General features: G+C 33.8%; 1 protein-coding gene across 1 annotated transcript in view; it reads left to right on the forward strand.

Annotated features, from left to right (window-relative positions):
- Positions 1-13,190, forward strand: part of LOC114240714 (uncharacterized) — a 44,396-nt gene extending 31,206 nt beyond the window's left edge. Inside the window, exons 2-6 of the mRNA XM_028171367.2 lie at positions 2,131-2,297; positions 3,801-3,984; positions 6,321-6,460; positions 9,931-10,153; positions 10,689-13,190. Coding sequence (XP_028027168.2) covers positions 2,131-2,297; positions 3,801-3,984; positions 6,321-6,460; positions 9,931-10,153; positions 10,689-10,771 — 797 coding nt within the window. The 3' untranslated portion in view covers positions 10,772-13,190. The remainder of the gene's footprint in view (positions 1-2,130; positions 2,298-3,800; positions 3,985-6,320; positions 6,461-9,930; positions 10,154-10,688) is intronic.
- Positions 13,191-14,253: the final 1,063 nt, after the last annotated feature.

Consider the following 14,253-nt stretch of genomic DNA (forward strand, 5'->3'; position numbering starts at 1 on the left):
AATGAATATTAAAATAGATTTAATTCCACAAATCACCTTTAAAAACGGACTACAATAATGAATTCATATTTGTTATAACGTATTTTTGACGTGATATTGACCTTAATTAAGATACACTCGAGCTGAACGTCAGATGTAAATTTTGAAATGTTACATTCGGGAATATTTTTCAGAATACAATGTTGATTACTTGACAAAGTGCGGTTCTGTGTGCTTAGGTTTTTGTTCGGTTGTTTTACATAATAATATGATTCGATCGAATTTTTGCGTTATAGTAATAATAATCATAATAATAATAATAACCCTTCGCAGTCTTCCCAGGCGTGGCAGTGCTTAATACATAATAATAATATAACTCTTTATTTAACACCACATGTACATAGTAAGCATATAAAACAATAATAATCGGTGACATAAATTAGCGGCCTTATTGCTGAAAGCGATCTCTTGCAGGCAACCTTGCAGGGAGAGGAATAAGTAAGCTGGACGGTGCTTTATCTTACTAAACTTGCATAAAAATAAATACTTATATACACATAATAAATACAATACAATATAGACTTACATACGATTAAAGACAAATAAATACTAAAAATATGCAAGTAAATACAAAATAAGGAGCAACTTGTAGGAGTCATATTATTGTGCAAGATAGTGCGATTTTAATTTGAACTTGAAAATTTCCGGCGAGGACGATTGTTTGATGCTCAAGGGTAGTGCATTCAATAAACGGACTTTTTTTATTGCTTAGATGTGTGGACGAGCTCACAGCCCACCTGGTGTTAAGTGGTTACTGGAGCCCATAGACATCTACAACGTAAATGCGCCACACACCTTGAGATATAGTTCTAAGGTCTCAGTATAGTCACAACGGCTGCCCCACCCTTCAAACCGAAACGCATTACTGCTTCACGTCAGAAATAGGCGGGGCGGTGGTACCTACCCGTGCGGACTCATAAGCGGTCCTACCACCAGTAATAGCTGCTTCAACCGTAAAGGAATGGTCATAAAATTTAGTAGAAACTTCAGTATTGTGTGCTTGAAGTTTTACAAGAATAAACACGTAACCGTTATATGATTATTGTGTACGTCTCTTCGCTTGTCGGTTCTGTCAAGACCCTTTTCTCAGTCAGACGTGTTAAAATCGACACTTCTAACTTAACTTCACGGAAATATACCTTCGTTTATATCACTTATTTTGATTCCGCAGAGCAACAGTCGGTCAATAGTAGTATAACCAGTACTTATAAATAGGCAAATAATAAAATAATTTCTTTGTCTGGTAGTAGGATAACCTCTTGTGAGTCCGCGCGGGTATGTACCACCACCCCGCCTGTTTCTGCCGTGAAGCAATAATGCGTTTCGATTTGAAGGGTGAGGCAGCCGTTGTAACTATATTGAGACCTTAGAACTTATATCTCAAGGTGGGTGGCGCATTTACGTTGTAGATATCTATGGGCTCCAGTAACCACTTAACACCAGGTGGGCTGTGAGCTCGTCCACCAATTTAAGCAATAAAAAAAATCTTGATCTTGTTTCGTTTTAGCTGTGTGTTATTCAGTAAGCCCGCAACGTAAGTTGAACAAGACTCGTGGCTAGCAAACTCGCTTTAGTTCAAAACTATATTTGACGCAAGTTTATAAGCTTTACCTAAAATTGTATTTGACATAAGTTTATAAGCTGCACCTAGTATTGTTTTGACACATGTTTAGTTATAACTTAGTAGGCAATGGAATACAATACACAAATGCGCGCAGATGTCGCGGCCGCAATTTTATGTGTATTTATTGATGGTTTTTGAGCAATAAATAATATCTACTCAATATCCAGTCAGTTAAATCTTAGAATGAAGAACGAAACTTTCTTTTGGGGTGGTAAATGACGTAATTAAAAACTGTGAGGAGGTAAATGATAAAATATTTATTTCTTTAGGTTCTGATTTTTTTGTTTTCCTACGATACCTACACTATTTATTGTGTGAATTTTCAGACTGTCATTTTGTTCTCGGACAACGAACGAACATGCTCGGGTACTTGTAACAGACATTAATGTTTCATTATAATATTTCAAGCCTAGGCAACTATACTCACAATGCCGTTATTGTTAAATTGAATCATGTTTTGTTCGCAGCAATAACATCGGCGTACGACATCACACAGCTGAAGGTGCCGCTGTATGCAGATCCCCGACGTGCCGCCGAACTGAGCTGCCATTTTCAAATGGACGACGAAAAACTCCACTCCGTCAAGTGGTACCGGGATATGAACGAGATTTTCCGGTACAATCCGTCACAGAAGGTGCGTTAAATTTAATTGAATACGCAATTTCGAAAGGGCCACATCTCTGAAAATGCAAAATGTTCAGGAAATGAAAAAAAAAACAGAAATTATTTTCTAAAGCAGTGTAAAATTTTAAAATATTAACTTTTGAGATATATTTTAGTGTTAATTAGCAATTGAAAATTACTGGAAATATTATAAAACGGGTAAGCCTCAAAATTACATACATGTATATGAAAAAACGTATTTGACAATATATGCGACATGTGCCCTTTTCGATATTGCATACTCAATTAGCCTTGTCAGTATAGTTTCAACGAACCGAAACTGATATTGTGATTCTGCGCATCGCTTGCTGTCTAGTGTAAATGTATTCTGCGTTTAATTACGTAAAGTTTTTGGAACGAAGCTCTTTATCGGACGATGCGGAGGGGTACCCTAATCGGGAAAAAACGTCCGTAACGTAAGACTTTTATTAGTAATGCACACAGTGTACGACTTAGCTTTGTAATAACGTACAAAAAATAACATATTTTTTTATCATTCATTGATCACAATCTCAGAGCGTTCGTTTGCGCAATACACTAACTCTTATGCAAACATCCGTGAATGAATTGTACCACAATAAGTACGCACGTTACCGAATGACCGTGGGTTGTTGCGAAATCTCCAGTTTTATTTTCTTTATACCTCGAATAGAACTTAAAATGAATATTTTTATAATAAGGAACTTCGTTCCTATCCGGTGTCCCACGACACCACACATCTTTTTTTTATATTTCTACCAACATTAGGGTTTTTATATTAAAATAAATACGGCTTAATGTAGTGAATCTATGTCCAAGGTTAAATCTGGGTTGGTTTAAAATTAGCATCGGGCAGCCCGAAAGCTCTTCGAGAGTTCGCGTAATTCAAATTGTGACCTTTAAAAATGGCGCCAACAAACTTTACTATAATTTTGTATTTTAAAATTAAGATTTATTTCAATTATTTTTAGAAGATTTAGATCAAGAAATTCTGCTGGAACATATTTTATGTCTAACCTAAATTACAGTAAAAGTCTGGCCTTGAGAAACGAAATAAGTAGCTTTCCGTTTGGAATTTCAAAGTATTTCTATTACATCAACTCCAGTGGAAAAGGGGTAAAGTGGAAAAGTATAAAATAGTTGGAAATTCACACCATTCAGCTGGAGAAATTTACAGTCTGCAATAATTGTGACGATCTACGCTTTATACGTGATTGTGGTCTGGAAAATTCCTTTATTAAACTACATAAAGCGTAGTTATGTCTAATTTGTGCTTCTATTCCTTTTTCTAGTTATAATTAAATAAACTTATTAAGTTTTTCTATTGGCTAGCAAAAAAACCAAGTTCTTTAATTTGGATTTTTTTCTAATTGTATTTTATTTTATGGATGTGTTTTTGTAACTAATACATAGTTTTGCATTTTTACATCCCTTTAATCTTTTGTTCATTAGCAGCAGTTTTAAAATGTCTTTGTGTATTATTCATTGTTCTCAGCCGCCAATACGACTGTTCAATATAACGGACATCATGGTACAAGGCGGAAAATGTGAGGTAGACTCTTGCATGGTCCGAGTTATGCCTCCACCCATAGCTACGAGAGCTGCATACACTTGTGAAGTATCAACGGAAGGACCAAAGTTCTTTATTGCGAGAAAGACAAAACATATGACTGTTGTTGGTGAGTCATTTCTATTTGGTTATTAAATTTAGTAATCTTATTTTATTTCTACGATCCTCCTAATGCTAAGTCATTATCGAACGTTAAAGACATTGCATAATTTGATTTTTTATGTATCGCACCCTTCCGACTGGAATACATAATTGCTTCTGCAGAAATAAGTCGCACGGTTGCCGATAACCGTGCTAATTATCTAATAAAAAACTGGTTTTTAGATAAATAAGTATTTGAAAGTACTTTCTACTTAAAGAATAAATTACTAATAACGTTCAGGAAAATATAACCTCGTAAAATTACATTTGATTATAAAATAAGCACCCAGTCGAATCAATGTTCAATACAACCACTACTTCTTATAAATAAAAGAAAAAGAAAAATATAACGATTTATCAACAGTTTATTTGATTTTCTGCCATGTCCTCGAAAAGTTTTATGATTGTGTTTACCTTACTAACAAACCTAGAACACAATAAACAAAACTCTATTGTTATCTAAAATATTTCCCTAACAATATGTCCTAATATTATAACTATGTCTCACATAGTCCCATGTATAGCAAAGTTCTACACAAAGGACATTATATCTCGATTCTCTATTATTAAAGCATCCGTTGGGCTATTAGTACACAATACTGTCGAACGGTCACTGAATGACCCTATCCACATTATTTCCCGGTCCAAGAGGCTGTTTAGATTAAATCAGCGACGTTTGCATTCGAATCTTGAAATATTTTGTTGATCTTATTTGTGGTTTTGTTATTTCTGGTCACCGTCCAAACGTTGGAAATAGTAATGGTAGAATTATTCTTGTTCTATTCTATACTATTACTGGTGGTAGATTGTGAGTCCGCACGGAGAGATCTAAATGCAAAACATAATTGTCTGCTTGAACTAGGTTAAAAATCTGCATGCTATTTCTGAAGAGATATTGCTGTGGGCTAAAACAAAGGATATTTAGAACATGTTAATTATGCAAAAGAGAGTTGGTTATTCGAACCGTTTAAAATATAAAATTCGAATTTCACTTCGGCGGGTTTTGACGACAGTTGATATGCTGTATCGCAATATATTTATAGTAGTATCATGTACGTCCATTACAATTTTAAAATGTGAAATTCGTATAGTAAACGAAGTAACATACATTAAAAAATAATGGATATCAAAGTAAGCCGGATAAGCCTTTAAATCGCCTATACAAAATTAATAACTCGCTCCTTGGCCGGGGCATAATTTATCACAGTAAACTCCCCACTGGTATTTTGGATTTTAGAGCTTTCACAGTTTTAAAATAAAAATGAAAAGAATTTGAATAGCGAAGACGTATTAGTCAGCGATTATGTGAATGATAAAACAGCTTGGGTTTGATATTGTCCTCTCCACAAAATAATACTGAACCGATCTTTAGTCAATGTAGACTGGTTGCAATATTACATATCACACGGATCCATGTTAGCAAAAGAGCAAGTCCTGAGTTTCTTGCCAATTTTCCTCAGTGATGAGCATTCCGGAACATGACCAGTCATGACGATTTGAAAGCACCTGTTAAGGCCAATTTGAATAAAAAAACAACCCGCAAAAATTATAATTTGCGTAATTACTGGTGTTAGGACCTCTTGTGAGTCCGCACGGGTAGGTACCACCACCCCGCCTATTTCTGCCGTGAAGCAGTAATGCGTTTCAGTTTGAAGGTTGGGGCAGCCGTTGTAACTATACTGAGACCTTAGAACGTATATCTCAAGGTGGTTGGCGCATTTACGTTGTAGATGTCTATGGGCTCCAGTAACCACTTAACATAAGGTGGACTTTGAGCTCGTCCACCCGTCTAAGCAATAAAAAATAAAATACATTGACTGATACATTTTGATGTTCAATGTTAATTTTATATTCAATTCAATCATTCTCTTTCAAGATTTCATAATACTCGTACATCACTAGCCAACCGAGCCATAGCCCATAAAACCACATTCACATAATGAAATGTTCACTACTATAATTTTCGCGATGTCTTGAACACAAACAGTTTATAACTTTTGCTGTCGAGTGTACTATCGGACTAAAAGTTTAGTGTACCACAAAACCAAACTGCACACCGCACGGGCTCACAACAAGTTTTATCCGCGCAATTATCTCGGGTAAATTTGAGTCGACATCGACATCAAGACGGTTGCTCAACAATAGTACCGTAGTAGCTTGGAATAAACGGTTTAATCAACTTAAGAATTAAGGACAATATCGAAGAAGGACGAGGTCTCTCGAGCGGATCATCAAATACGGAACTTAGTAATGAACTTATGATACCTAGTTTCTGTAATTTATTCAAAACTGCTTTTAATTTAGCCATACCGGAAATGGATCCTGTCATAATTGGAGCTCCGAAAGTACTGAAGCCGGGGGAACAGATATTCCTAAACTGCACGTCTGATTACTCGTTGCCACCGTCCGATATTAATTGGTACATCGATGATGAGTTTCAAAAGGTTAGTACTACACAATTTCTCGTCTAATAACCAGGGTTATTCGATTGCTTAACGTGAACACGATTGGATTTGTGATAGGAAATTCGAACGCTAAACGATTGCAACGCAATTTGACTTATGGCTTCATTTCGCAAGATATTTTTAGCGATATACTTACAATCTTGAGTACGTTTCTTTATGTTATATTTAGTGCTGTAATAATATATATTTTTTTAAAATTGTACTAAATTTGAAATTTTGAAAAAAGTTACTGCTCCTATTATTAATATTGCAAGAAATGTTAGCATATGAAACTAAATTTAAAAAAGCTTTTAATTAAAGATTAAAAGGCTGATTTTCAACTAACGGACAACTCACGAACGTTCGTAGTAGTTTAAATTTTTAACAGCGTTTGAATACTAGGCCACGCCGTCAAATTATATGTAATAAAATACATTTCATTTTTAATATGAATTAAGGGACGAGGCTTTTGAAGGTAATGCCGGACGTTTTGTAGTCTTAGTCATGAGAGTTAGCATAATTTTATAACATTTTTAGCAAATTATTTATTTTTACATTCAAAATTTGAAGGAGAGGTTATCGTAAGGAGGACGTACAAAAAAAATCGCATTACAACCCGACAGTCATTAAAATGGCATCGTTTCGTATTTTAGATTTTTGAGAAACCGCATATTTATTATTTCTTATACACATTTTTATATTCCTAATGGTTGTTTCATGCATTTGTATAATTATTGAGGTTTTAATTACAGAGTGATTTTTGTTACTAGTGTTCCACAATGTATTTAAGGAGGTTTTATGTAATTTTGACAGCTGTCAGATTGACATTTGTGGTGGTATGTTCCGGCCTGTGTGAGTCATCGTCAAACACCGCCGATATCGAAGCACAATCCACTCAGCAGATAGCTTGAGTTGATTCTGTTTGCTCTCGTCGTACACGAGTTCAATTTGAGAGGATTAGGTAGCCTATTCCGAGATGTGATCGAAAACCATGAATGGATGTGTTCATGTGAAATTATTGGCCCGATTTTTTTGATTTTTTCTTCGTGGAAGGGAAAAGAATGGAAAAGTCGTCGTGGCTTAAAGGATAAGACGTCCAGTGCATTCATGTTGAGCGATGCACCGGTGCTCGAATCCCGGGCGGGTACCAATTTTTCTAATGAAATACGTACTCAACAAATATTCACGATTGACTTCCACGGTGAAGGAATAACATCGTGTAATACAAATCAAACCTGCAAAATTATAATTTGAGTAATTAGGTACTGGTGGTAGGACCTCTTGTGAGGGTACCTCTGCAGGGGTAGGTATCACCACTCTGCCTATTTCTACCGTGAAGCAGTAATGCATTTCGGTTTGACGGGTGGAGCCGCTGTTGTAACTGTACTTGAGACCTTAGAACTTATATCTCAAGGTGGGTGGCGCATTTATGCTGTAGATGTCTATGGGTTCCAGTAACCACTTAACACCAGGTGGGCTGTGAGCTCGTTCACCCGTCTAAGCAAAAAAAATAAAAGTAAACTTTTATAAGGTTCGCTGGAATATATTTCCTTTAGCAACAAGCGCCCTGCCCAAGTCTCCTGATTGTATATTCAATTTAAAAAATTTGATGGTACTCCAAAATATATAACATAAATAAATCCAAGTCATGTTAACTGCGGGTCAACTATATTTATATTACCGCATATTCAATCTCAGCGATATCCCAATTTCCATCTGGCTATGCAGTTAACTTGTGCTTGCAAAATATTATGAGTAGTCTGTTTCTAGTGGAGGACGTTGGCGCCATTGTGCGGAATACGTTTGTTTTGTTTGGAATTACGGTAGCTCATTGTTAACTGACTTTAAGCAGTCGAGATACTCTTTAAATCTTCGCTAATGGCCTTTTAAAACGGCCTGTATATTCTACCCAAAATGGGTTTCCTTTATTCTCGGCAATAAACCTTGAAATGCGTATATATTTAATATAAGTCTAAATAAACAGGCACACCACGGCAAGTGGTCGTTTTATATTATGCATTATCTGCCAAGGAACACGAAGCGAACCTTAAATGTTTTGTTAGGGGAACCCTTATTCATTAACAACGAGCTCAGATATTTTGTCAATGTGAATTTTCCAGAAAATACAATTGAAAATGACGTGGATTCATACAACACAAATCGAATGATTAGGCAAAATAACGGGATTTTAGTTTCGTTCGTGGAAATGAAAAATGTTTTTTTTTTGCTTTAAAACTTCGTAGAGTTCTTTTCGTAAATGCAAAAGGCAAAACACATTTTGAAAAACAGCTTTTTACGTTTTTCGTAGTAATCTGATTTAATATGTCGCCTAATATATGTATTACATTGATTGGATGCTTATAAACTCCAAAATATGTAAACAGAAAAACAGATGACAGTGTACTTAAGTGGTATATAAAAATTAGCACAACTATATCGTAAGCCACGGTAATAAACGACAAAAACAATATGTTACGGCCTAATCCCGCCCAAACTTTTATGATTTGATAAAATATAGAAGATTTACACACACACACACACATTATTATTTGACAGGTTCTTACCACTTTCTAAAGCGTGAGTGTATATTGTAGGGATGAGTAATAGAGTTTTAGTAGTAACACCAAAAAAATTTAGTAGAAAGAAGATACAGATTTGTCTGCTCCTAACGTCGTACCCGCAGTCTTCAATGTACCCAGGATCACAGTACTTGTAACAGCACCAAAAAAACAGGAACTCATTAAATATCAAAATCGTGGTTTGAACCCATTAAATAATAGCGCGTATAATATAGATAGCTGCGAAAATTTATAACATTTCGTACTAGAGTATTGTTTTTTTTTGTTTGGGAAACCAACAGTACGATACAAACATATAACATTTAAAAAAAAAACACTAACCAAACATGTTTCCACTATCAAAATCTCATATAAGTAGAAAATGAACATAGAAGAGACATTTAGAAATTTAAGTTAGAAAAAAAAACAAAAGCAACACAATGCGCACATATTATTATGTACATCAACTTACGCTATAAAACTATAATACTCATCGGACTTGCTGTTCGTTAGTCTCGCTAAAACTCGAGAACGGCTGGACTGATTTGGCTAATTTTGGTCTTGAATTATTTGTGGAAGTCCAGGAAAGGCTTAAAAGGTAGATAAATATGAAAATGCTCGGAATTAAATAAAAATAACAATTTTGTTTTCCTTTAATGTGCCGGACGGATTTCATTTGTTTGTTTTAAGTTTATTTTATACAAAAGTTTAGGTCTTTTATTTATCGATTGAGGCACTACGATATCTGCCGGGTCAGCTAGTCACTTTATAAATATTCCAAAATAGCTTTTCTATATGCTACATACAAGTGACAAGCAATATATGTCTTAGAGAATTTAGTATCATACATTTTGTGGAATTTGTATTTATTTGCGTTTAATAAATAAAGGAGTCCAAAATTCTGTTCTTTAGCCTGAAGCGTGGCAACGGACGGAACAGAGTGCGCCCCAGCCTGGAGGTCTGCGTCGATCGTGGCGCGTACTCCGATTGCGAGTTCCACCGACGGCAAGCGGCACGATCAGAGTGAGATGCGAAGCGATCCTGCTTGTCGAGCCGCCGGTCGTGCGAGACGCCAATATCATCATCACTATACATTCTCGTACGCAACCTTCAAAATACGTCTCGAATAGTGTAGGTAAGTGAGATTTAGTAATTTTTTATTGGTGCTTCTTTTAGAGACATACGTTAATTGGAACCGTGTTATGTGAAATTAAAATTTGGCAACACCTCATAATATAAACTAATAAGCCAAATCAGTGCTTTTGTTAGTAATTGAACAGACGAACTCACATTGTTGAAATTTTCATCGGAGCTAATACATTGACTGTCGTCACCCACCTTTTGGTATGAGGTCAAAATCTATAAGTGTGCTATACTAGTAATCATCCTACCCTCAAAAACGCAGATATGATAACTGTAGACAGAAAACTGCTACTACAAGTGAATCATAGGATTCTGGTGACAATGATGGAAGATAACGACACGTAGTCACCAGTATATTAAAATAACCCAGTACACTAATAAGATCGTAAGGGCCAGACCTGATAAAATCCAATTCCAAATGAAAACCTAAATAAAATTTAGAACGGTTAGAAGTTGAAAAGAATAAGTAGGAAATTGAGAAGAGAATGATTTGTATAAATTATCATTGAACAATTTTTTTTTTCCAGGTACTAATAAATATTTGAATGAAGTGTTACTGCTCACTATAATATGGACTATCAAACAAATATTGAGGTTTGTTCTTATCTAATAAGATTCAAATTGGAGTAAGTTGTAATTATAATATTAATTGTAAACTAAACATATAAATGTCAGTAGATACAAACAGCGTAGCGTTACAAAAAAGATTATTTGTGAAATATTATGATTATATCTGAATGTATTTAGTTAGTGGTATTATTTATTTACTCATGCATTCCAAAATTCATTTCAAAAAAATAATCAATAAATAAACGTGCGGAGTTTAGATTCCTGGCTTCTTATATATATATATATAAATATGTCAAATTTTCCAATATAAAAAAGTCGATTGTTATTTTCTATTGGATGAGAGCTTTAATTGTACAAAACAAAGTTTTGTTATAATTTCATGTAGAACATTTGTGAGAACTGAAAAAAAAAACATGTTTATTCTGTGATTCTAAGTTGTGCGTGAGAAAATCCTTAGCTTTTAAAATCATTAAAATCTCAAATTCTTAGATTATTTACTTCGGATTATACAACATAATAATATGAATTATCGAATCCCGACAATTTCATACACAGTTCGCGTCCTTGTTACACCAGCGAGTTGTTGACCCAAGTTTTCAAATCACGACGTGATCCGTGATTTGTGTTGAAAATCATATACCTATTTACATATAAGGGGAGCGTTAAACATAAGAATACATTTGAGTTTGGATAAGAATTTTTAAATAGAAATGTAAATTTTGAGGAGTTTCTGTTTAAAGTATTGTTTAAGCTTTTAAAACTAATATTTAATTATTCTTCTTCTAAAGAGGTAAAATTAGAAGAATAAGTTCTCAATGAATGATGAATTGCCTACTATGTTATTTTTTTATGAGAAAGAGTTCCTGAAGTTTTAACATACGCACCAATGAACCCGTTATGTTAAGGGAATGCTTTCGACAATGACCTTAATCAGTTGATGTCGTGCTTTAGTTAAGAATATAAAAAAGATTTCATTTAAGATATATAACTTGCATTGGGCACTCCTCATTTGATAGAACGCGGAGAGACATAATAATATGAATAACGTTTAATTTATTTCAAAAAAAACACTCATAAGATTTCATGTAACGCTACGCATTGATGTAATTTCAAATAAAATCTATAAATACCCCATAGAATCTTAAATTAATGCAATATTAAAATTAAAAAATATTTTTTGTACATTCTGTATTAAATTTTACCAATTAGCGAATTGCTGTTGATTAACAACAACTAATATTAAAAGCATAGCAAAAATAATAAAAACTCAAAGAAATTAATTGCATTTTTTGAAAATTACATTACATTCATCCGTAACTTTTAATGTAATATTGCGAAACAAATTCACAGCAGCAAAATTGAAACAAATGAATAGTTAATGAATTCTAATGTAATAATAAATTGAAAATAAATTATCTCTTGAAGCAATTTACTAACACAAATACATAACTTGGATACATTCAACTACATACGAGAAGAATCGATGGAAAAATTTATTTCTATGCTTCTAATACAAAGTGTAATTATCACCAATCATTTCAGAATCCCGAAGAGAACCGCAATTTCGTAGCTTTTCAGAGTGTGATTAGTTTCGTAAATAATACTCAGACAACAGAATAAGGTAGACGCTGTCGAGAAATACATGATGTCGTCCATATTGAAACAGTTATGAAAGAATTTATATTAATGCAAAAAAATACCAAGCTAATCAATTAATGATAAGTTTCGAAAAACACACTAAGCTGAACCATCGAACCGTTTTTCATTATTATTTTTAATCAAATGTTTTCAATTATACTACACAAGAGCCTGGCCAGAGCCACGAGACAGTTGTGCGTACTGGTTTGAGGGTAAAACAGTATTTATATAATAAAGCTTGAGTTTCCTACCTCTCGTCTCAAGACTGGGTGGTTATGGGCCAACATTAGACCAAATGCTACAGACTCAGGTAGACAAAGCAGGCCTTGGCTAGGGGCACTTAGCGAGCAGGTTTCGCACTCTGAAGAGCCACCCACTTGTGGCTTGGGTAGTAGAAATCGTCACCGGTGGCGATATACCAGGAAATTTATAATATTACGTTCCTTTAGGTGTACATTTTAATCCTTTTAAAATATATTTATTTTTGATATTTTTTTGCTGAAGTAAATAAGAGTCTGGGAATATCTAATAATCGTTTGAATTAATTGAAGATAATTTAAGGCTAGATGAATTAATTCTTCGGCTGCTAACGTAAATTAATTAAACTTTACTTTGTTACGTCTACCTTAATCTAAGCTTCTGACGAATAATATTATTATTCATAGGCGTTAATCTATGGCTGTGTTTCACTTAAGATAATGTCAATTCTTTGCACGACATCATCTATAACTATATTGTACAGTACACGAAAGGTTTATTTGTTAATTAATAAGTATTGTGAAAATAAATGGGAATACGTAAATAAAATTTCGGAAACTATACTTTTGTTGTTTATTTTACCCTTTAAATTTTTTGCCATTTAAACGTATGGTACAAATAGAGGATTTTTCCTATGAGTTGAGAATTGTTGTACCGAATGTAATAATCCAAGCAAATTATTTCTTACTTGTTTTTCATAAAACAGATCTTTGAATTTAATTGGTTTAGGAAAATAAAATAATGAAAATTGAAGGAATTAAGTTATTCTGCAACAAAGCAGAACGAACTACGCAATTCATTAGTGTACAACCATAGAGGTTACAGACTAATTAAATGGTTCATAGAATTTAATTAATCTTGTAAATTAATTTTCGTAATAGCCGAAGCAAAATACAGAAGCTCTGGACTTTATTAACGCCTTTATTATTCTAATTTTAGAAATAATTAAAATTTCAAATTTAAAATGAGTCGTTAACTTTTAAAAGGTTTTTTTGATACGAATAAACTCCATGACCTGAGAATATTTTTTTCACTCTTTGCCCATCTTCAACCATTCGATTTGACTTACCCAAATAGTAATTGAGTATAAAAATAGTCAATGTTTTCTACGTGATACCGGTATTGGATTATATTTGGTTATTACGTAGTATAATTAATTGGACGGTACACTTTCTATCCGTTTGCAATATTTCCTTTAATGTTAGAATGTGGTGAAATGCATTAGTAGTGTTTTAGTAACGTATTAATTTAATATCTAACATATTACAACTTAATGTACATGTGTTATTATATACGCCAACGTCAAGTTAAGATGAGAGTTAAAATAACTGTTGTATCCTACTGTTTCTGGTTCGAGCTTTAACTTTCATAAATCAGAAATTTTGTTGTATCTATAGAAGCATAATAAGCAAAGTAAATCGCGGATTCCGTCAAAAAAAAAAAACATAAAACAATTGTAGTCGATAATTTCGAGGAATATAACCTTGATACGTGATAATCGAAGAAGCGACGCAAATAAACATGAAAACCAGCGTATAGACTGGATAAAAGAATACAACACGAATCGACGATAAAGTTAATATATTCATACGGCGTAATTATTTTTGCCGAATATTCCTTTAGCTT

The sequence above is a fragment of the Bombyx mandarina genome, chromosome 17 (assembly GCF_030267445.1).
Source record: "Bombyx mandarina strain Sakado chromosome 17, ASM3026744v2".
Lineage (NCBI taxonomy): Eukaryota > Metazoa > Arthropoda > Insecta > Lepidoptera > Bombycidae > Bombyx > Bombyx mandarina.